Below are 21,521 nucleotides of genomic sequence, written 5' to 3'. Positions count from 1 at the left end.
ACTAAAGTGCCTATAAGAACATCCAATAGTCAAAGGTTAATGAAATACAAATGGTATAGAGTGAAATAGTCCTATAATTCCTATAATAACTACAACCTAAAACTTCTTACCTGGGAATATTGAAGAATCATGTTAAAATGAACCACCAGCTTTCATATGTTCTCATTTTCTGAGCAAGGAACTTAAACGTTAGCTTTTTTACATGGCACATATTGCACTTTCTCTTCTCCAACACTTTGTTTTTGCATGATTTAAACCAAATTTAACATGTTTCATTATTTACTTGAGGCTAAATTTATTTTATTGATGTATTATATTAAGTTAAAATAAGTGTTCATTCAGTATTGTTGTAATTGTCATTATTACAAATTAATTAATTAATTGGACGATTAATCGGTATTGGCTTTTATGGTCCTCCAATAATCAGTATCGGTGTTGAAAAATCATAATCGGTCGACCTCTATCTGTAACACCTAAAGATTTTGCAATTGTTTTAGATGCCATTCCCTCAGGTGTTGCTCTATTATTCAGGAACTGTGTCAAGACCTGACCCTCAGAGCCTACCTTCCATTAACCCTGTTGACCCATCAGTAGGAAAGATTTGTTTCTCTTTTGGTCCATTCAACAACAGAGCGATACGAACCTTGCTTCATCAGGATGTTGTATCTACTATACCTTATTTCCTTATTGGAATGGATTTATTGATAATATCTGTTGGAAAAAAGGTTGGATGTTGCAACACACATACCTACTTGTTAACAAAACTAAGGTAGTTTCCTTTAAAATGATTCATAAATATTATCCTGCCCACCACTATATGAAGAAGTTTAAGGAAAACATCAACTCAAATTGCTCCTTTTGTAATGACCACCCAGAAACAGTGTTGCATATTTTTTGGCATTTTATTCATGTAAGAAAACTGTGGCAAGACATCAGTAGATTTATAATTGAACACTTTTATGAAGGTCTTACACTATTGCGGAGAGATGTACTGCTTGGATTCTTTACCTACGATAGAAATAAGCTGAAACAGTTTTATGCAATTCATTTCATTATTCTTTTGGCCAAATTTCATATTCACAAATGAAATTTACACAAAAAAAATAAATAATATTTGTAAATAAATGTAACTGTATTTTAAGACAATTAAATACTCTACTAACAAAAAAACTGTTAGAATTATAAGTGTATATGTATGTCCCTTAAGGTCTTTGTGTAATGTGATATTGTACCCCCTAGCTCAATGGTCCATTGAATAGAATCTATACTTGTGTTCCCTCATGTATTCTCTGTATTGATTTGTTGTCAGTTTAAAAAATGTTTTTAAAAAGTTCTCACCTCTGGTTGTGCTATGCATGGCTTCAAAAGAGAACAATTCCTCCCCTGTGTGAAACTCCGCAGTAATCCCACACACAAAAATGGCCGTATTTGTTGTCAGTTGCTTAATAATCACATGCCAAAGAGAAAAACTCGACATTTCTTGCGGAGTCCTTCAATTTCTTTCGATATCTTGTGCCATGCCAGTTATCCGCTCTGTGACGATTATTCGAGACAAACTGACACTTTGGAACAATTTAACTTTGTCTGGTGTTAGCAACTCTTTTACAAATTTTCCCCATCCAAACTAAGTTTCGTAAATGCGGCTTGTTGGTCACCCAAACCCCGCTGAATAGCAATTACTTTATCCACACGAAGTTATCATTGCAACTCATTCAGTTTAGCATGTTTCGAGCTGTAATGACGCTCCAAATTGGTCTTTCTCATTACTGCATGTGCATCCCCACAAACTAGGAATACACTTCGACGGATCTACGTTTCTTTCATTTACTGTAGCAATTTTTCTGACGTACAGGCAGGTGCTCGGTGAAGACGAGCTGTCTAGCGCTATCAAACATTTTATTTTTCTTGGAAAAATTACGTCTATAGCTTTTTTTTTTTTTATATATATTTAAAAAATGTATTCATGAATTGGCTCGGGGGCCTGATCAAACGGTATCGTAGGTCGGACCTCCCCACCCCTGGCCTACACACAGTGGCCTGCTGTTGCTAGCCAGCTAACTAATAATATATCGTTTTTTCACATTTTGAAAATGTATTTAATTACTAGAATAGGTTCACGCCTACGCCAACGAAGCGGCCAACCTGTAGGGAAGAGTTGTCAAGCTTCTGCTGGTCGAAACGTATGCTTACTTTCCCTTTCTTGGGCCCAGGGATGATAGTGGACATCTTATAGCGAGCACTTGCTTATAATAACCAAAACGGTTTGGTCTTTACACAATAAAATACAATAAAACAAGGAATGCGACTAAGGTACTACTTATGAATGATGTTTAAAGTTTAACGAGCCTTTATTTATTTACCTGTGACGTAAAGCCACGGTAATACTGCGTAGTCTTTGCGCGCGCTGCAGTCTCTGCAGAAAGTGGATCCTGCCTTTTTGTACGGACCGCTTTTGGTAAGTAGGCTTGCCAGTTTGTTAGTGTGGTAATATTGATAAAGTCATGTGCAAATAATACATTCAGTAGGCCCTATTAAAATAATATTAATATAAGAGGTTTTGATCTTATCATGGACGTATGGGTGAAGTCTTGGTCGTTTTTGACAGCTCGCTAGCTAATTTAGCGTTCTCTGACTGGCCGCGCAGTTGTTAGTCTAGTTTCGATACAGCCAAGAAAGTTTTTAAGAGTCCAGCACAATGTAAAAACTCTCTTGGTTGCATCGAAGCTATTGTTAGCCTAGCAGCTCTACCTGTGGCAGGTCAGGCTTGATGGCGCCAGCTAGGCTAAAACGACGCCAGTGATTGTACCTTTGTTCATTGTAGGACACTTTCTATTTCTCAACTTTGTCTGAAATATGATGTGATTAATAGTATGCTACAGTAATTTAGCTAGTTAACAAACATAACGTTAGCTAGCTAGTTGACATAGCTTGAACTAGGACTTTAACTTAAGTAACGTTAACTAACCACTATAGCGAGAAAGCTAACAGACAATGGTAATTTGTTAGTGGTGGGTCAGTAATCAAATTACAACTTTCTAAATATTTTTAAGACTAGCTAGTTAGCTAACTTTTTAAATGGGAAAACTTTAGCTGGTTAGCTAGCTATTTTCATCTATTGAAAACATCCAGGCACAAATATCTTTGATCAATGTTTTTCGTTACCATGGTCACCAGCAAAGATTTAACTAAACCAAGATATGATATGACAGATATGTCGTTTCCAATGGGAACAAATGAGTCATAGTGGGCAGAGCCAAGCACGAACTAAGGAAGTCCTATTGGCCTGTTCAAGCATACGTCTTCGAATTTCAGTTAGCCTACACTGTGAAGTGCGCGTGTGCATTAACTAATTTCGTCTTTGCACTCCTTGTAAATAAAGCGATTTTGGCAAAACAGTCTCCAAAACTTAGTATAATCTGTTTCTAACAGATCCTAGTTTTGGAAACAGAAAACTGTATTGAGATCAAACGTTTAATAATGAGAAAATGCAGAACGTCGGTGAAAATCCATCTTCTCCGACCGCCCGGTCTTTGGGCTTCCTCTCGCTACCATATTTGGTAGTGTTTGGAAACGCCAAGTGGATGCTTCACATTTATACATCAGGTGAAATATCTGTCTCATTGTTCTATCTGTGGTATTAGTTTGCCTTAATCGTTGGGCCAACCATATCAATTACATCTCTGAAATGCAATCATTCTCATTCTACTCTTCCCCATCCCTTCAGGAATATAGAGTGTGTGTCAGAAGTTTCATAAGGCTCTTCATCATGGCGAGTCAGTCGATGGAGATCATGGCCAAGGCGCTGGAGCAGCAGGTGCTGCAGTCAGCCAGGATGGTGGAGGAGCAGCTGGATGCAGAGCTGGGGAAGCTGGAGCGCATGGATGACGATGAGATGGAAAAGCTGAAGGAGAGGAGGATGGAGGCCCTCAAGAAATCCCAGAAACAAAAGCAGGTAAGAGTGAAAGACAGAGTGGTCACATTGGCTGAGCCATATGGTGGATGCCAAACAAGCATTTTATTTAGTCCATCCAGTTATTTCATACCAGTAACACTCATTATGGCATGTTTGTGCTCTGTCCCCTCAGGAGTGGCTGGGTAAAGGGCACGGGGAGTACAAGGAGATTCCCAGTGAGAAAGACTTCTTCCCTGAGGTGAAGGAGAGCAATCGAGTGGTCTGTCATTTCTACAGAGACTCCACCTTCAGGTTTGCAACACAGCAATGTTTCTTTCTCTACCTGTTTTTCTCCTGCCATTACAGGCCTAAAACTTACTGCTGTTTTATTGCTGCAAATTATCCAGGGTGAGGATATGATGATGATCCAGGGTGAGCTTATCCTCCTAAATCCTAAGAAAAGGATTAGAAAGAGGTTTATTGCCCAATAAATCTTTATTGCAGCTTCTACCAGGAGCTAATCCTGCTGTCTCCTCTCCCCTGCATTCTAAAGATGCAAGATCCTGGATAAGCACCTTAGCGTCCTGGCCAAGAAGCACCTGGAGACCAAGTTCATCAAGCTGAATGTGGACAAGGCTCCATTCCTGACAGATAGGCTGCGGATCAAGGTGATTCCCACGCTGGCGCTGGTAAAGGATGGGAAGACCAAGGACTACATAGTGGGTTTCACAGACCTAGGAAACACAGACGAGTTCCCCACAGAGGTGCTGGAGTGGAGACTGGGCTGCTCTGACATCATCAACTACAGGTACACAGACAGGAGTGATTTCCTGAAGATAATCTCACCTCTAGATAGAAAGATGATCTGTCTAGGTATTTCCTGTTAGGCATTTGAGGCCATTGGTTCATTTGCAAAAGGAATACAAAAGCCTTACCAGTTCATGCACAAACACAGGCTGATTAGACATTAAGTTCTACTTAGTTCAGATCAAGTCTCGTAACACCCCTCCCTACACTTTGTCTTCTTCCCAGTGGTAACCTCATGGAGCCCCCCACCCTGACACAGAAATCTGGTTCGAAGTTCATCAAAGTGGAGAAGAAGACCATCAGGGGGAGAGAACACAACTCAGACTCTGAAGACGACTAGAAGACCCTGTCAGCCATCAACTTCCGTTTCTCTCGCTGGGCTACTAACCACTAACCGGCAGAACCATCTCTTCCTGTTTTGTTCCTTTCCCATGTTTATCATTTTCCTATTTATCCCAGTCTTCCATGCTTTGTTTTGTGTGTGTGTGGACTTAATCATATGAGTTCATATTTAATTACATTCAAGTGCTTTTTGGTTGTTTATTTCCAACCTGCAAAGAAAAGGATACCTATCTGAGCCAATGAACTTTCTGCCCTAACTGACTCATTGATTCCAAATTAAGTCTAGAACTGGAAACCCTCAGACCTGATGCTGTTACCATTTAACATTATAAAGAATCATCCTTGCTAGCTAAATTAACATCGATCCATGTCATTTGTCGACACGATTTGTGGGGGAAAACTTCAATCCAGCTTTTCATGAGCAACAACCAAGTGCCAAGGTCAGCTGCATTCCACAGCCACCTCCTTTGTGTCATCAATGTGATTGGTAGCACAGGTTTGAGTTTTTCTATAAAAATGGGCTTGATCTTAAAATAAGCTGATCATCACTGGCACATTATTTTCCTCTGACTTCCTCGATTGCATGGATGTATTTTATACACATTAACATGTACATGTTATGTTTTTATTTGAAATATAATACAAAGGGGTGAGCTATAGAAGTGTTTCTCGGTCTAGAATGAACACAGGTACAGGGATTTCACTAATATAGTAATTTGAATCACAGCTGATTTCTGGTAGACCAGACTGTAAAACCATTCATTTGTGTTCTATACAGATTGGATAGGTGAAAGCATGGGATCCACTACACAGCCAATCCAGTCATGTCAGTGATTACTTTGAGGAAGGGAGAATGCATTTTCAGTATTCAAACAGAACCACTGACAAAATGGCTTGGGTATAGAGTAGTGTTGGCTATGACTCGATGGCTTTGGACTCTACAGGTTTGAGGAGGCGTCGTACGATCAGCTCTCCTTTGCTGTTCAGGTAGGTGTCGGCCATGTCTTCCTCAGCAGGGAGACCATGGGGAAGCGTCAGTGGCTGGATCCTGAACAGAGAGAAAGATGGAGGAGAGATGAGATGGAAAAGTGGTCAAAGTTCATCTGTATTGAATTACAGCAGATTTCAGTTGTCAGGATCAACTAACCACGCACTCAATTGATAAACAGTAGCATACACTTGACAGGAATTAACAGATGTATTTAATAATAGCCCTGCGCTAACAAAGTAATAACAGGTCTTGCAAACCCGAGCAGCCTTACCTCACAAGATGCTTGATGAATTTCAGCTGGTTGTTGACTGAAGGGATGTTCTTGTGAATTACAGGTACATACGCCTGAGGAGAGGAGCAAAGAACAATTACAGTGCAACCAAGTTAGCAATTGGAATCATTATTATAACTTTATATTACTGCAAGAGCAAGCACAACACACAACTGAACTCAATACAAATACGCTCTGCTAGAGGAAAGGCTAGGGGTGGGCAACTTTCAATTAGTTGAATCAGGTGTGTTACAGTTTGGCTGGAGCAAAATCTTGCGCCCACACAGCCTACACCCACGCAGGGTAAGATTGCCACACACTAGGCTATCCCTCAGATGTGAGGTTATTAATCCAAGCTGATAGGAGCCCCACCTTCTGCAAGCAGAGGCCCTCCACTAGCTTCTTCTCCCAGTAGGGCCGGCGCATGGTGCTCTTGACCCGCGTCACCACGTGCAGCTTATGGGGCTGCTCCTGGTTTCCACCATACTTCTCATGCTCTTGAGACCGCTCATCCAGAATCTGTAGACACAGAAAGACAGATTTACTACGGATTCAAAGGAATCGCAAAGGTTTGTTTAAAAATGTAATTTCCATGATCATTGCCATTAGGATATAACACAAGTGTTATAATAAATAGAGGGTGCTTGGAGGGTGACCGATTCTGATTTTTCAACGCAGATACCGATTATTGGAGGACCCCCCCAAAAAACGATGCTGAGTTTTATACACTGCTCAAAAAAATAAAGGGAACACTTAAACAACACAATGTAACTCCAAGTCAATCACACTTCTGTGAAATCAAACTGTCCACTTAGGAAGCAACACTGACAATACATTTCACATGCTGTTGTACAAATGGAATAGACAACAGGTGGAAATTTTAGGCAATTAGCAAGACACCCCCAATAAAGGAGTGGTTCTGCAGGTGGTGACCACAGACCAATTCTCAGTTCCTATGCTTCCTGGCTGATGTTTTGGTCACTTTTGAATGCTTGCGGTGCTTTCACTCTAGTGGTAGAATGAGACGGAGTCTACAACCCACACAAGTGGCTCAGGTAGTGCAGCTCATCCAGGATGGAACATCAATGTGAGCTGTGGCAAGAAGGTTTGCTGTGTCTGTCAGCGTAGTGTCCAGAGCATGGAGGCGCTACCAGGAGACAGGCCAGTACATCAGGAGACGTGGAGGAGGCCGTAGGAGGGCAACAACCCAGCAGCAGGACCGCTACCTCCGCCTTTGTGCAAGGAGGAGCACTGCCAGAGCCCTGCAAAATGACCTCCAGCAGGCCACAAATGTGCATGTGTCTGCTCAAACGGTCAGAAACAGACTCCATGAGGGTGGTATGAGCGCCCGACGTCCACAGGTGGGGGTTGTGCTTACAGCCCAACACCGTGCAGGACGTTTGGCATTTGCCAGAGAACACCAAGATTAGCAAATTCGCCACTGGCGCCCTGTGCTCTTCACATATAAAAGCAGGTTCACACTGAGCACATGTGACAGTCTGGAGACGCCGTGGAGAACGTTCTGCTGCCTGCAACATCCTCCAGCATGACCGGTTTGGCGGTCGGTCAGTCATGGTGTGGGGTGGCATTTCTTTGGGGGGCAACACAGCCCTCCATGTGCTCGCCAGAGGTAGCCTGACTGCCATTAGGTACCGATATGAGATCCTCAGACCCCTTGTGAGACCATATGCTGGTGTGGTTGGCCCTGGGTTCCTCCTAATGCAAGACAATGCTAGACCTCATGTGGCTGGAGTGTGTCAGCATTTCCTGAAAGAGGAAGGCATTGATGCTATGGACTGGCCCGCCAGTTCCCCAGACCTGAATCCAATTGAGCACATCTGGGACATCATGTCTCGCTCCATCCACCAACGCCACGTTGCACCACAGACTGTCCAGGAGTTGGCGGATGCTTTAGTCCAGGTCTGGGAGGAGATCCCTCAGGAGACCATCCGCCACCTCATCAGGAGCATGCCCAGGCATTGTAGGGAGATCATACAGGCACGTCGAGGCCACACACATAATTTTTGTGTGATTTTGTTGTCAGCACATTCAACTATGTAAAGAAAAAAATATTTAATAAGAATATTTCATTCATTCAGATCTAGGATGTTATTTTAGTGTTCCCTTTATTTTTTTGAGCAGTGTATATATATATATTTGTAATAATGACAATTACAACAATAATGAATTAACACTTTAATTTCAACTTAATATAATACATAAATAAATCTATTTAGTCTCATAAATAATGACATGTTCAATTTGGTTTAAATAATACAAAAACAAAGTGTTGGAGAAGAAAGTAAAAGTGCAATATTTACCATGTAAAAAAGCTAACGTTTCAGTTCCTTGCTCAGAACATGAGAACATATGAAAGCTGGTGGTTCCTTTTAACATGAGTCTTCCATATTCCCAGGTAAGAAGACTTACGTTGTAGTTATTATAGGCATTATAGAACTATTTCTCTCTATACCATTTGTATTTCATATACCTTTTACTATTGGATGTTCTTATAGGCATTATAGTGTTGCCAGCCTAATATCGGGAGTTGATAGGCTTGAAGTCATAAACGGCGCAATGCTTGAAGCACAGCGAAAAGCTGCTGGCAAATGCAGGAAGTGCTGTTTGAATTAATGCTTACGAGCCTGCTGCTGCCTACCAACTCTCAATCGGACTGCTCTATCTAATATCAAATCATAGACTTAATTATAATATAATAACACACAGAAATATGAGCCTTAGGTCATTAATATGGTCAAATCCGGAAACTATCATTTCGAAAACAAAACATTTATTCTTTCAGTGAAATATGGAACCGTTCCGTATTTTATCTAATGGATGGCATCCCTAAGTCTAAATATTGCTGTTAGATTGCACAACCTTCAATGTTATGTCATAATTAGGTGCAATTCTGTCAAATTAATTACGGCCTTTGTTAGGAAGAAATGTTCTTCACACAGTTCGCAATGAGCCAGGCAGCCCAAACTGCTGCATATACCCAGACTCTGCTTGCACAGAATGCAAGAGAAGTGACACAATCTCCCTAATTAAAATAAATTCATGTTAGCAGGCAATATTAACTAAATTGGCAGGTTTAAAAATATATACTTGTGTATTGATTTTATTAAGAGAGGCATTGATGTTTATGGTTAGGTACACATTGGTGCAACAGTGCTTTTTTCGCAAATGCACTTGTTAAATCATCACCCATTTAGTGAAGTAGGCTGTGATTCAATGATAAATTAACAGGCACCGCATCGTTTATATGCAACGCAGGACAAGCTAGATAAACTAGTAATATCATCAACCATGTGTAGTTAACTAGTGATTATGTTAAGATTGTTTTTTTATAAGATAAGATTTAATGCTAGCTAGCAACTTACGCGAGTGAAGCAAGGAGCCAAGGTAACAGGCAGCCTGCCACGCAATCTCCTTGTTGAGTGCAATGTAATCGAATGTAATCGGCCATAATCGGTGTCCAAAAATGACGATTACCGATTGTTATGAAAACTTGAAATCGGCCCTAATTAATCAGCCATTCCGATTAATTGGTCGACCTCTAGTGCTTATATTTGTTCTGTTTCACACATGTACACGTGTGTAACCTTAGTATAAAGTGTGTGGTGTGAAATGGACATGCATATCACTCCCCCTGAAACACCCTCGGAGAGTGGGATAATGGCCAGGGATCAGCCATTGACGATGATACTGGAGCAATTAGGGTTAAGGACATATGTAAGAAACTTTTGCTTTGAGTTGAGGTATTCATTGCATTTAGATTGTATGGGCCTGCCCTTGATGAAAGTCTGCAGCACCCTACCTCTTGTGGGATCCGTGCTTTGGTGAACTTGCTTCGGAATGGAATTAACCAAGGCAGGGGCGTAGTTTCTGTTAAAGCCTGCAAGAATGCACAAACACATAATCAAATATGCAAGGCGTGAAGAGAATAAGAAAAACCAAAAACAATGTAATGTTATTCTAACTATGGAGGAACACACAGTTGGATGATCCTACAAAATGTGTTGTTCTAACAACCAGTTATCTGACTGATAGCTTAAATTTGAGTTACAACTGTCTGCCAGGAAGATAGTCTGCCTTTAATAATTTAGACTCCTTACCTGAATTGGGGAAGGTATGTGAAGACCACGACATAGCATAGCCATATTTACTTGTTGGTTGACAAGTCTGTAGCAAGGAAGTCAAGGTTATAATGCAAAACCCGTCAAATGCGAATTCGACAAGGAAATTGTGATTCTACCGAGATATAAAGTGTCGTTACTATAAGGTCAATATATATTTTTTTATTATATTTTCAACAAACATCAAAATACAGCTGAATAAACGCAAACTGAATTGCTAGAGTGTTTCAGCACTTACGACACTCACCGGAAGCCGTCAGTATAGCAGTCACTTACTAACGTTGCCGTGCTACTTCAAAACTTGGTCATTTCGTTCCTGTATGGCTTTCATTTGTTTCAATTAACCTTGTGAAAAACGTCGATTTGTTTTACAATGTGATATTGTATGATTAACTATATGGTTTGACAACATTTTTTACATGTGTATTCCAGAATTAATTCATTTATATTTAATTTAGGCATTTTCACTTCCGTGGATATGTTGCTCAGGGGAATTATTATTCATGCGTACCTTTATACGAGCCAGCAAACAAACCAACATCAGGAAGTTAGTGGCATGAGAGGATGATTTTGATCAGATTTACGTTTGAATTAATGGAATGAAATCTCGTCATCCGATGTATATATAATCTAAGCATGAGGAGTTTAAGAAGGGTTTACTGATGCATTGTATTGCCTCTGAAGCTGTGCCAAAGAAGACTTGATACCTCAAGCTGACTCAGACGAATTTAATATTCCTGTCGCTGAGCTGTAGACGGACGAAGCATGTGCATACTCCTTTGCCGTCTATGGCATACTCTAACCAGGTGAATTACAAATATCCACAACTTGACACATTGAACTCAAAATCTCAGTCCATTTTTACCAGATAGTGAACCATGACGCAAGTCCCTGGTATGGAGACCTCTGCCATCTCCGTCCTGAAACGAGCCGTGGAGCTGGACCAGAGCGCGCGCTTCCAGGAGTCGCTAGTGTGCTACCAGGAGGGGATCCAGCTACTGATGGACGTGCTGAAAGGTAACACACACACTGTCACAGTCACAGGGGTATGAGGGTGACATCTGTTTTACTGATCTACTCATCTGTCCACAGCTGTAAAAGATGACTCGAAGAAAGTCCACTACAGACAGAAGATAAAGAGCTACATGGACCGAGCAGAACAGATCAAAGTCCATGTCAACCAACTAAAAGAAGGTAATGGATCTCAGAGAACTGATGTCACTTTCCCAAAGGAAGGCACCTTACTACTGCCTTCCTCTTATTCCTTCTTCCAGGGATGAGCATTAATTACAAAATAGACTAAAGACCAATGTATTAAAATACATGTATTTTGTAATTAAAGATACAAAAAATAAATTTGCAAGTAGCCGGCCAAACATTTATTTCAGGTCATGAAACATGCGACCAACACTTAAAATGTTGCATTTATATTTTTGTTCAGTGTATTTCAAATGCATGTAACAGAAATACTGCCTATCTCTGCCTCTTTCCCTTCTTATCCCTCCCTCTCTCAACTCCTCTCCCACTCAGAGGGGAAGTACCATGAGCAGATCAGGATAGCAGATGATGCTACAGGCTATAGTTACGAGGTTCTGTTCAGGCCTTACGTCACCGAGGGGGTGACTGAGGTCTGGGTGGAGGACCCTTACATCCGACATATTCACCAGGTAATTTACCTGTACACTATCAAACACATTAATCAAATGATATACTGCAGAAAGGTACTATTACCTCTGGGTGTTATGCTCCCTCAAAAGCTGGTTTGTCTATTAGTATGATAGTGGAATCTGCCTTGGATGCCATTGCCATGCTGGTTTAGTCATGAGATCTTGACTTTGACCCTTCTGCCCTCTTAGCTGTATAACTTCCTGAGGTTCTGTGAGATGCTGCTGAAGGCCAGCTGTAAGGTGAAGAGGATTCACCTCCTGACCTCTCAGGAAGAGGTAACTAACTGTAGGCTAGTGGCAAGGCCCACAAAATGTTGAGATACCCCTACCTGAGGTGTAACAAAACACAGCCATGTTTTTCTATATCTCTCAGGTGTTCCATATATGAAATGGATGTTTGTATAAAAATATGTTCCTTGCAAAAGTGGTTAAATTGATAGATATTGTGACAAACCCTCTTAACTCAAACAGTGCAGAATAATGCCTGGCTGGAGGAGGAGTGGGCCACATACGCTCCTGTACCCCAATATTGCAAGTTCTGATATTGCTCAAATTTGGAATACAAATTGTCAATTGTATGCCCTACATACAGAAACACACAACATTAGGATATCTTAAAGCATTTTGAAAATGTAGATCTGTTAAAAACACATGCGATAGGCAGAAATATTAACTATGAATATTTATGATGAACACTTTTTGGTCTCTGTTCAATAGACAACTTTCCAAGCCAAATAAATGTGCACTCATTCAGTGCTGTATGGTCCTGCCTGATGAAAATGCACACAGTTACACGTTTAATTGATGTTGTGGCTATTGTAATTGGCTCTTAAGGAAAACATGTGGACACAGACATTGAAATATATATATTTTTTGTCTCCAAGGTTCCTTAAAGGATTTAAAAAATATATTTTGCCCCTATTCTTGCAACTAAGTCAGGGGGCCATCACAGATTATCTTTATATTTTGTAAATTAGACATTTTTTCAGAATTGTGTACAACACTCATGTCTATAAAGACTGTTGTGAATCAATTTAATGCTGAATACAATATGGCCAACATGATTACACTCAATCACCTTTGCCTCCATACAAGTAGCCCTTGTTCATTTTGTTCTGTGTTATTCTGTCTTTTAAAATGGTTTCATAAGGCTCTTGGTATATCTAGGACTATGAGTGTCACTGCCATGCTTCTGTTGGTTTGAATAGCCAAAGCCAACTCATGTTTAAACGTGTTCATGTTTTAATCTCATTCAAACACTTACAACATATCAACATTGGGCAATTCCACAAAAATAATAAAAAGCCTTTTACGACACAAGCACACCGTAGCGTTACAGGAACGCAACCATAATACAACAGTCAGCTACTCTAGTATTGTATATGTACAACCTTCTTTTCCCAACTAAAACAAAGTGTGCGATGTTGATTCAGTCTTTGAGGTGACCAGGATGTGAGTGTCCTTACAGGGTGAGGAGACAAAGCAGCCAGTGGTGGTTGTTGTTTTGGGGTCTGACCAGCTCGCACAGCTAACTGGTCATTCTAGACATGCTGCAGCGACAAGGCCAGTATCCTTCCTGTATGGCTGGCATGGTATTGGAGCTGTGGGGTGATCAGTTTCCATTTCTACAGTTCAGTATAGGCAGTCTGCAGATGCAGCTTGCATACCAAAGAGACCAATTGACTAATTGGAATGTTATCCCAGCCTGAATGCTGCTGGGGTAACTCGAGTAGTGGAATGATTGGTTGTCTGGTTGTGAAGGGGAGTCTGTGAAAGGGCTGTCACAAACAGACTTGCCTTTAGACCTTTCCAATACATAATTGACCTGTGTGCAGAGTTGTTTATGTTGAATGTGCTAAAAAGTCATTCAGGTCACGTCCTACATATTTTTTATATATTCATTTGGAAGTCAGTTAGGATGATAATTTGGCTAACATTAACTGTTGGTGGTTGGCATTGATTATGGACTGGGGCACGCACCAGCAGGAGAGGTGGAGAGTGACCTCAGGTTATGGTAGAGGTTATTTAGTATAGCTAGGTCATAGACTATAACTAAGAAGTGTTCATTGTGAGGGACGTAGCACAGATCCACACACGCATGCATTTGAAGATGATCCCTGGGCTTTGATGGACAGTAAACGGGTTGCAGAGGAGGTGGAGCAGATCAAGCATGGAGCACAAAGACCACTATTTCACAGTCAATCCCCAGCCACCATAAACAATCACATACAGCAAGTTTTACCATTCTATGGTGCCTTTTGTTTGGCATATGTTCATGGCCCACTGGCTCCAGATCATCTATAAGTCTTTCCTAGGTAAAGCCCTGCCTTATCTCAGCTCACTGGTCACCATAGCAGCACCCACCCGTAGCACGCGCTCCAGTAGGTATATTTCACTGGTCACCCCCAAAGCCAATTCTTCCTTTGGCTGCCTTTCCTTCCAGTTCTCTGCTGTCAATGACTAGAACGAATTGCAAAAATCACTGAAGCTGGAGACCCTATCTCCCTCACTAACTTTAAGCACCAGCTGTCAGAGCAGGTCACACACAGATCACTGCATCTGTACATAGCTCATCTAAATAGCCGATCCAACTACCTCATCCCCATACTGTTATTTATTTTTTTGCTCCTTTGCACCCCAGTATCTCTACTTGCACATTCATCTTCTGCACATCTGTCACTTCAGTGTTTAATTGCTAAATTGTAATTATTTTGCCACCATTGCCTATTTATTGCCCATATCTTACCTAATTTGCACACTGTATATATACTTTTTTTCTCTATTGTGTTATTGACTGTTTACTCCATGTGTAACTCTGTGTTGTTGTTTGTTGCACTGCTTTGCTTTATCTTGGCCAGGTCGCAGTTGTAAATGAGAACTTGTTCTCAACTAGCCTACCTGGTTAAATAAAGGTGAAATAAAATAAATAAAATTGCCAAACATTACTTCACCGTTTCCCAGACCAGTGCATGAGTCACCCCAGCATGAAAGATCATTCTTTACATGCAAGTCCAGTTCAGGTGTCACATGGGTTGGCAGCAAAATAGTTACATATGAAGGCATTGCACACCAGCCATTTCCAGGTGGCATTTTGGCTGTTTAATGGCCTCCTGACAGTCCAGTTCCATGGTGTCTCTGCCTCTAGTAACTGCCTGAGGGGAGGACTGATGGTGGAGTAGGCTTATCCAGGAGAGTTCTGGGAGATTCAGGTTGGCATTGATATTGGAGAGGTGCAATTCATATGACATGTGAAGGCCCACTAAGTTGATGACATTTCTAGTCATTGAGTGTCAGGTTGTTGGTTCATGGTGGTGAACAGCTTTCCTTATGCGCTTGTCATGTGTGGTTTCATCCTCCCCGTACACCATCAATGTCACCAAGTCCAAGTAACTCCAGGGCAGACAGCCATGATGGTGGACATGATTTTCTGGAAGAAGCAATGTGGCAGCTCAACCCGAACAGGATAAGAGTGCACCGGAGCATCCCAATTTGCATCACAAATGCAGTGAGCCAGTGGACGGTCATGTTGGTTGGATGCAGGCGGAAATATTGGTCTAGCAATGAATCAAAGCTCACTTCTAAATGATAAGGAGGTGACTTAAGAGCCCAACCCTGGAAGGGCAAGTTCTACCACAGCGGTGGCAAATTGTAGAGCATGGCAGAAGGTGTCAGAGTCCAGGGTTGGATTCTATTTCCTTTATTTGGAGCCTCCCAGTTGCCTCATTGATCCTCAAAGAGGCGTGTGACTTGGAATACTTGGTGTTGCCATGCCAAGCAGTCTGTTGACTTTTTTAGATATACCCAGACAAAGGCGTTTGAGTGTATATGGTGGGCATATTGGATTCCTAACATAGTTGAATTACACAAAAATAGTCAGGTCAAATCTGAAAAATGTCTTATTTAAAATGTGTATATATACAGGTGATTAAACCACCATTTAATGGTAATGTTGCAGTCATGTTGGATTTTGAGTCAAATCTAGAGGGCCCCCCCTAACATAATTGCAGGAATAGGAGCTATATCAGAACTTGCAATATTGGGGTACAGGAGCTTATGTGGCCCACTCCCCCTCCAGACAGGCATTATTCTGCACTGTTTGAGTTAAGAGGGTGTGTCACAATATCTATGAATTTAACCACTTTTTCAGTCAAATATTTTTATAAAACCATCCAAAAACATGGTTGTATGTTGTTATACAGTTCCTCGGGTTGGGGTATCTCAAAAACAGAAGCCCTTTTTAGAGGATTGGCCGCTAGCCTACCAACTAAGCCTTCTCTGTTCCACCCCTCTAAAACCTGATGGATGTACATTTAGAATAGATTTCAAAGAAAGAGCTTAGCTGAGAATTAATCAAGGAATCTAATATTTTCGCTAGGCAAGAAAGTTTAGAAATAGGCCAATCATTTATTTAGGTCACAAGGGTCACCACCTTTGTGAAGGGGGAGTACATGGGCCGCCTTCCAAACCTTGGGGATAGTAACAGATATAATCGTCAGGTTAAAAATATGGGTTCATGATTCAGCAATCGGGGGGTCAGAGAGCTGCAGCAAAAATGGATCAAGCAAATCAGCTCCAGATGTATTTATTTTTTGCATTAATTTTAAGCAAGGCATCTAGCATGTCACAGATAGTTAATGTTGAAATGAAAACAAAGATTCACTAGAAGTTGATGGGTTAACCGTCAAGTCAGCTAAAGGCTGGCAGAGGGAAGAGCAGGCAATCGACAGACCAGGGTCAACTACACCACCGTTTCTCTCAAATAAAAAGCACCTGAATGAGCTCAGATAACGCAGAAGATCGAATCCTTGGTTTTCTATCTTTGACTCTGAATTGTTTAAAAGGGACATGTTTATCTGCCAGAGGAATAAATATGGAATATACATTTTCTAGAGCCAACTCCTGGTCAGGAATACAGGAGACAGCTCCTTAATCAGAGTAGAACACGTCATGTAGAAACCCTAGAGCAGAACTTTTAAAAATGTATCTTCTTAATTAAACAAGGATTACTAGTGTTTTGCTGTTTCGTATCTCTAATACATACTATGGGACAATGATCACTGAGATCGAATGCAAGTACTCCACTAGACCAATATTTATGGGGGTTATTAGTAAGAATTAAATCAATCAATGAAGAGTTAAAAGGGTTTTTCACATTTTATCCGTGTGGGTTTTGAGATCAATTGTGTCAGGTTCAAATCAATGCATATACTCTTAAATTGATCTGAGGCCGGGGATAGACAATCCAGATTAAAATCCCTTAAAATGACCAACTCTGAGGACAGAAAATATGTTAAACACTCAGATATAGTACCAATAGCATCGATATCATTATCAATCAATGCCACAACTGATTATTTGTATTGCAGAAGTTTGAACTGGTAGTAAGAGGTCTATAGCTTAGTTGCTCCATTTGTTTTCTTTAGGGCTATTTATTGTACAGGTATAAACCTACTCCAAATGCCAAGCTACTTACTGTATCTCGTGTGTTGTTTCCCTAATCCACCTGTCTGTGTGTGTTGCAGGGGGACAATTCTTCTCAGCAGGCCAGTGCTCTGTCAGAGCTCAAACAGAGTCTACAGAGCCAGGATGTGTGTCTGGACCTCCAGTACTCCACTTTTCACGACAGGGAGATCAGGTACACCATCAATTTCAATCAATCCATTTCCACACGCAGAATGCATCAGTGGCATCAGCGGCTTAGGTTGAATGAGGTCTTTAATGCACCATACGGCGCATGCACATTATAGAGTCTTTGATTTATGTAGGTTTTATAAGCATGATGATGATGATGATCCCCTAAGGTTTGACAACGGCTGGATCATCAAGATAGGAAGAGGACTGGATTACTTCAAGAAACCAAAGGCGAGACTTCAACCAGGGATATTTCTCCCCTCTACGTTCAGTCTTAACTTTATATTGTCAAAAATATAGAACCAACAGAATAATAATCCGGTAGTATTTATTCAATGTTTTTTCTCTCCCCCAGGGTCGTTTCTCCATCGGCTACTGTGACTATGACCTGAGGCAGTGCCAGGAGACCACAGTGGATATCTTTCACAGCAAACACACTAAGACATTATAACACCTTTGGAACTGGAGTCTATGGCTACACCAATATGCACAGTAGCATACCACTTAGAACGCATGTCCAATACATTGCTCTATTGTAAGTTAAATGCAAGTGTGGATAGGCCTATTGGAACAGAGGGGCTCTCAATCTAAATGTCTCCCCCTCTGTCCAGTGTGTGTGTGTGTGTGTGTGTGTGTGTGTACCTGTATAATACATACCAAGTGCCTTTTTTAAGTCTACATGATCTATCATGTAGTTTGGTCTGACTGGGTTGTTTTTTGGGGGGCTCCTAATGCTTATTATGTGTATCTGAGGACATTGGACCTGAATGGTGGATCCAAATGATAGTTTGGTCGTTTCTGAATCTTTTCTTCACCTGATTTTTTAAAATTAAACATGCATATTCATTAAAAGTGTACATAACATTTAGAATTCTCAGAATGTCTGGAAACTGATTGTTTTCATTTCATTTTGTGAAAGTAAAGTACCAGTCAAAAGTTTGGACACAGCGTGAAGGAAAAGCAGCCAACAGGTGCTCAGCATGTGTGCAAACTCCTTCAAGACTGTTTGAAAAGCATTCCAGGTGAAGCTGGTTGAAGGAATGCCAAGAGTGTGCAAGGCTGTCTTCAAGGCAAAGGGTGGCTACTTTGTAGAATCTCAAATATAAAATATATTTTGATTTGTATATATATTTGGATTATTTTTGATGTCTTCACTATTATTTTACAATGGAGAAAATAGTTACAAGGAAAATCTCTGAAAGAATACCTGTGTCCAAACTTTTGACTGGTACTGTACATGGCGCCATCTAGTGGACATTGAAGTTCGTCCACCTTACAATAACCCTAGAATTGTAAAAATATTATAACGATATGACATTTTAGACTGGAGGGAAGCCAAAATATAATCCCTGGGTGTTAACCTATGATAACGTAATATAATTAATTATTTATAATTTTTACTGGTGCTTAGACTGGTGGATTTGATCAGTTTATAATTTTTTGGTCGATCTGATTTGACGTTGTTTGCAGTAGACTAAGGGTTAGTCCTGTTAAGATTGGAGAATAGTAAACGTTGGACGGAGGACAGCAGTGGTCGCTCGCAAGCAGTACTAGTATGCTATTATGCTATAGCCTCGAAGTGTAGGTCGTGAACTGACAGTGACACAGCTGTGAGCCCCCATCCAGGCACCACTAATAGTATGACATTTGGGTTAATTCATCTTCAACACCAGCCACGTCCGTACAGTAAGTATGATAACAACTTTTTGGCTGCCATAATATATAAATGCAAATAGGTTTTAAAAAAACACTGTATATCACAAACTGAATTACTTTATCCCATTCAAATAGGGTACCGAGTAGTCCTCTACAGATAAATTACCTTCTCGTGTTTCATGAGCTTGACATTACCTACCGTATGGCCAACATTCATCAAGGTGAACTGAACTGACTGAACAGTCTAGACATTGGTCTCCATTTCCAAATGCTCTATTTAAAATGTGAAGGTATAATGAGCAATGACAATAATTAGAGATCTAGTACAAATAGACTACATAGATCATTACTAAATGTAATACATTTCATATGTCCAGTGAATAAGGAAAGTATTCAGGCCCCTTGACTTTTTCCACATGTTGTTACATTAAAGCCTTATTCTTAAATTGATTAAAATATTTACCCCCCTCATAAATCTACACACAAGCAAAAACATTTTTTTTGACATTTTTGCAAATGTATTCAAATTAAAAAACGGAAATATCTTATTTACATGCTGTACCAGTCTAAAGTTGGGACACACCTACTCATTCAAGGGTTTCTCTTTATGACAAGGCGGTTGGAACCAAAAATCTCAAATTTGGACTCATCAGATCAAAGGACAGATTTCCACCAGTCTAATGTCCATTGCTCGTGTTTCTTGGCCCAAGCAAGTCTTCTTCTTATTGGTGTCCTTTAGTTGTGGTTTCTTTGCAGCAATTCGGCCATGAAGGCCTGATTCACACGGTTTCCTCTGAACAGTTGATGTTGAGATGTGTCTTTTACTTGAACTCTGAAGCATTTATTTGGGCTGCAATTTCTGAGGCTGTTAACTAATGAACTTATCCTCTGCAGCAGAGGTAACTATGGGTCTTCCTTTTCTGTGGCGGTCCTCATGAGAGCCAGTTTCATCATAGTGCATGAGGGTTTTTGTGACTGCATTTGACAAAACTTTCAAAGTTCTTGAAATGTTCCTGATTGATTGACCTTCACGTCTTAAAGATCTGCCTCTTTAAAAAATGTTTAGCATAAAATGACATACCCATGGAACAGGACAGGACAGCATCTGGACATGAAAACATAACAATGCTGACATGTTAATGCTCCGTTCATCTTTCCCTCGAACCTGACTAGTCTCCCAGTCCCTGCCGCTGAAAAACATCCCCACAGCATGATGCTGCCACCACCATGCTTCACCGTAGGGATGATGCCAGGTTTCCTCCAGACATGACGCTTGGCATTCAGGCCAAAAAGTTTCATCTTAGTTTCATCAGACCAGAGAATCTTGTTTCTCTTGGTCTGAGAGTCCTTTAGGTGCCTTTCGGCAAACGCCAAGTGGGCTGTCATGTTCCTTTTACTGAAGAGTTGCTTCTGTCTGGCCACTCTACAATAAAGGCCTGATTGGTGGAGTGCTGCAGAGCTGGTTGTCCTTCTGGAAGGTTATCCCATCTCCATAGAGGAACTCGGAGATCTGTCAGAGTGACCATCACCTCCCTGACCAAGGCCCTTCTCCCCCGATTGCTCAGTTTGTCAGGGCGGCCAGCTCTACGAAGAACCTTGGTGGTTGTCACCGGAGGGCTGGTGCGTGGAGGTGGCACTGGATAGACCGGACCGTGCAGGTGCACTGGAGCTCTTGAGCACCGAGCCTGCCCAACCTTACCTGGCTCGACGCCCACTCTAGCCCGGTTGATACAAGGAGCTGGAATGTACCGCACCGGGCTATGCACCCGCATTGGAGACACTGTGCGCTCCACAGCATAACACGGTGCCTGCCTGGTCCCTCTCGCTCTCCGGTAAGCACAGTAAGTTGGCACAGGTCTCCTACCTGGCTTAGCCACACTCCCTGTGTGCCTCCCCCCAATACATTTTTGGGGCTGCCTCTCGGGCTTCCTTGCCAGTCGTGTTCCCTCGTATCGTTGGCTCCTCTCTCCGGCTGCCTCTGCTCTCCTCGCTGCCTCCACTTGTTCACATGGTAGGCGATCCCTACATGCCAGGATCTCCCATGTGTAGCAACCCTTGCCATCCAAAACGTCATCCCATGTCCAGGAATCCTGACATTGCTGCTGCTGCTGCTGCCTCTCCTGCT

The 21,521-nt window shown here is 41.3% G+C and overlaps 3 protein-coding genes across 6 annotated transcripts; 2 read left to right on the top strand and 1 right to left on the bottom strand.

The window, feature by feature from the left end:
• The first annotated feature begins 2,351 nt into the window (after window positions 1-2,351).
• On the top strand, window positions 2,352-6,309 carry LOC139380598 (thioredoxin domain-containing protein 9-like). 3 transcript variants are annotated; one of them, XM_071123421.1, is made up of 5 exons: window positions 2,352-2,455; window positions 3,725-3,952; window positions 4,086-4,204; window positions 4,446-4,700; window positions 4,925-6,309. In XM_071123421.1, exons 2-5 carry the CDS (start codon window positions 3,767-3,769, stop codon window positions 5,037-5,039), a joined length of 675 nt encoding a protein of 224 aa, XP_070979522.1. In that variant the 5' UTR covers window positions 2,352-2,455; window positions 3,725-3,766; the 3' UTR covers window positions 5,040-6,309. The 3 variants fall into 3 exon arrangements, with proteins under 3 accessions (XP_070979522.1, XP_070979523.1, XP_070979524.1); XM_071123422.1 differs by lacking the exon at window positions 2,352-2,455 and adding an exon at window positions 2,698-2,802 and having other exon boundaries at window positions 4,925-5,694; XM_071123423.1 differs by lacking the exon at window positions 2,352-2,455 and adding an exon at window positions 3,483-3,603 and having other exon boundaries at window positions 4,925-5,287.
• LOC139380599 (mitochondrial ribosomal protein L30) lies at window positions 5,653-10,711 on the bottom strand. Of its 2 annotated transcripts, none has more exons than XM_071123424.1 (6): window positions 10,681-10,711; window positions 10,422-10,488; window positions 10,124-10,201; window positions 6,676-6,822; window positions 6,304-6,377; window positions 5,653-6,089 (listed from the first exon to the last, which is right to left on the bottom strand). In XM_071123424.1, exons 2-6 carry the CDS (start codon window positions 10,464-10,466, stop codon window positions 5,957-5,959), a joined length of 477 nt encoding a protein of 158 aa, XP_070979525.1. In that variant the 5' UTR covers window positions 10,467-10,488; window positions 10,681-10,711; the 3' UTR covers window positions 5,653-5,956. The 2 variants fall into 2 exon arrangements, with proteins under 2 accessions (XP_070979525.1, XP_070979526.1); XM_071123425.1 differs by having other exon boundaries at window positions 10,690-10,705.
• Window positions 10,712-10,945: 234 nt separating this feature from the next.
• Window positions 10,946-18,862, top strand: LOC139380239 (MIT, microtubule interacting and transport, domain containing 1). The gene is made up of 7 exons (XM_071122775.1): window positions 10,946-11,459; window positions 11,535-11,636; window positions 11,973-12,109; window positions 12,299-12,385; window positions 17,632-17,744; window positions 17,911-17,971; window positions 18,096-18,862. Exons 1-7 carry the CDS (start codon window positions 11,321-11,323, stop codon window positions 18,189-18,191), a joined length of 735 nt encoding a protein of 244 aa, XP_070978876.1. The 5' UTR covers window positions 10,946-11,320; the 3' UTR covers window positions 18,192-18,862.
• The last annotated feature ends 2,659 nt before the right edge of the window (window positions 18,863-21,521 follow it).

Source organism: Oncorhynchus clarkii, chromosome 22, assembly GCF_045791955.1.
Source record: "Oncorhynchus clarkii lewisi isolate Uvic-CL-2024 chromosome 22, UVic_Ocla_1.0, whole genome shotgun sequence".
NCBI classification, from domain to species: Eukaryota; Metazoa; Chordata; class Actinopteri; order Salmoniformes; family Salmonidae; genus Oncorhynchus; species Oncorhynchus clarkii.
This window is presented reverse-complemented; position numbering and strand designations above follow the sequence as displayed.

Bases quoted from the DNA above. Each gene is read 5' to 3' on its own strand.
- LOC139380598 (XM_071123421.1), top strand. From the start codon at position 3,767: ATGGCGAGTCAGTCGATGGAGATCATGGCCAAGGCGCTGGAGCAGCAG. The intron at 3,953-4,085 runs GTAAGAGTGAAA...CTGTCCCCTCAG, and splicing joins AATCCCAGAAACAAAAGCAG to GAGTGGCTGGGTAAAGGGCA. The intron at 4,701-4,924 runs GTACACAGACAG...TCTTCTTCCCAG, and splicing joins TCTGACATCATCAACTACAG to TGGTAACCTCATGGAGCCCC.
- LOC139380599 (XM_071123424.1), bottom strand. From the start codon at position 10,466: ATGGCTATGCTATGTCGTGGTCTTCACATACCTTCCCCAATTCAG. The intron at 10,202-10,421 runs GTAAGGAGTCTA...GCATTCTTGCAG, and splicing joins ACATACCTTCCCCAATTCAG to GCTTTAACAGAAACTACGCC. The intron at 6,378-6,675 runs GTGGGGCTCCTA...TCCTCTCCTCAG, and splicing joins AGGGCCTCTGCTTGCAGAAG to GCGTATGTACCTGTAATTCA.
- LOC139380239 (XM_071122775.1), top strand. From the start codon at position 11,321: ATGACGCAAGTCCCTGGTATGGAGACCTCTGCCATCTCCGTCCTGAAA. The intron at 11,460-11,534 runs GTAACACACACA...ATCTGTCCACAG, and splicing joins ACTGATGGACGTGCTGAAAG to CTGTAAAAGATGACTCGAAG. The intron at 12,386-17,631 runs GTAACTAACTGT...TGTGTGTTGCAG, and splicing joins TCCTGACCTCTCAGGAAGAG to GGGGACAATTCTTCTCAGCA.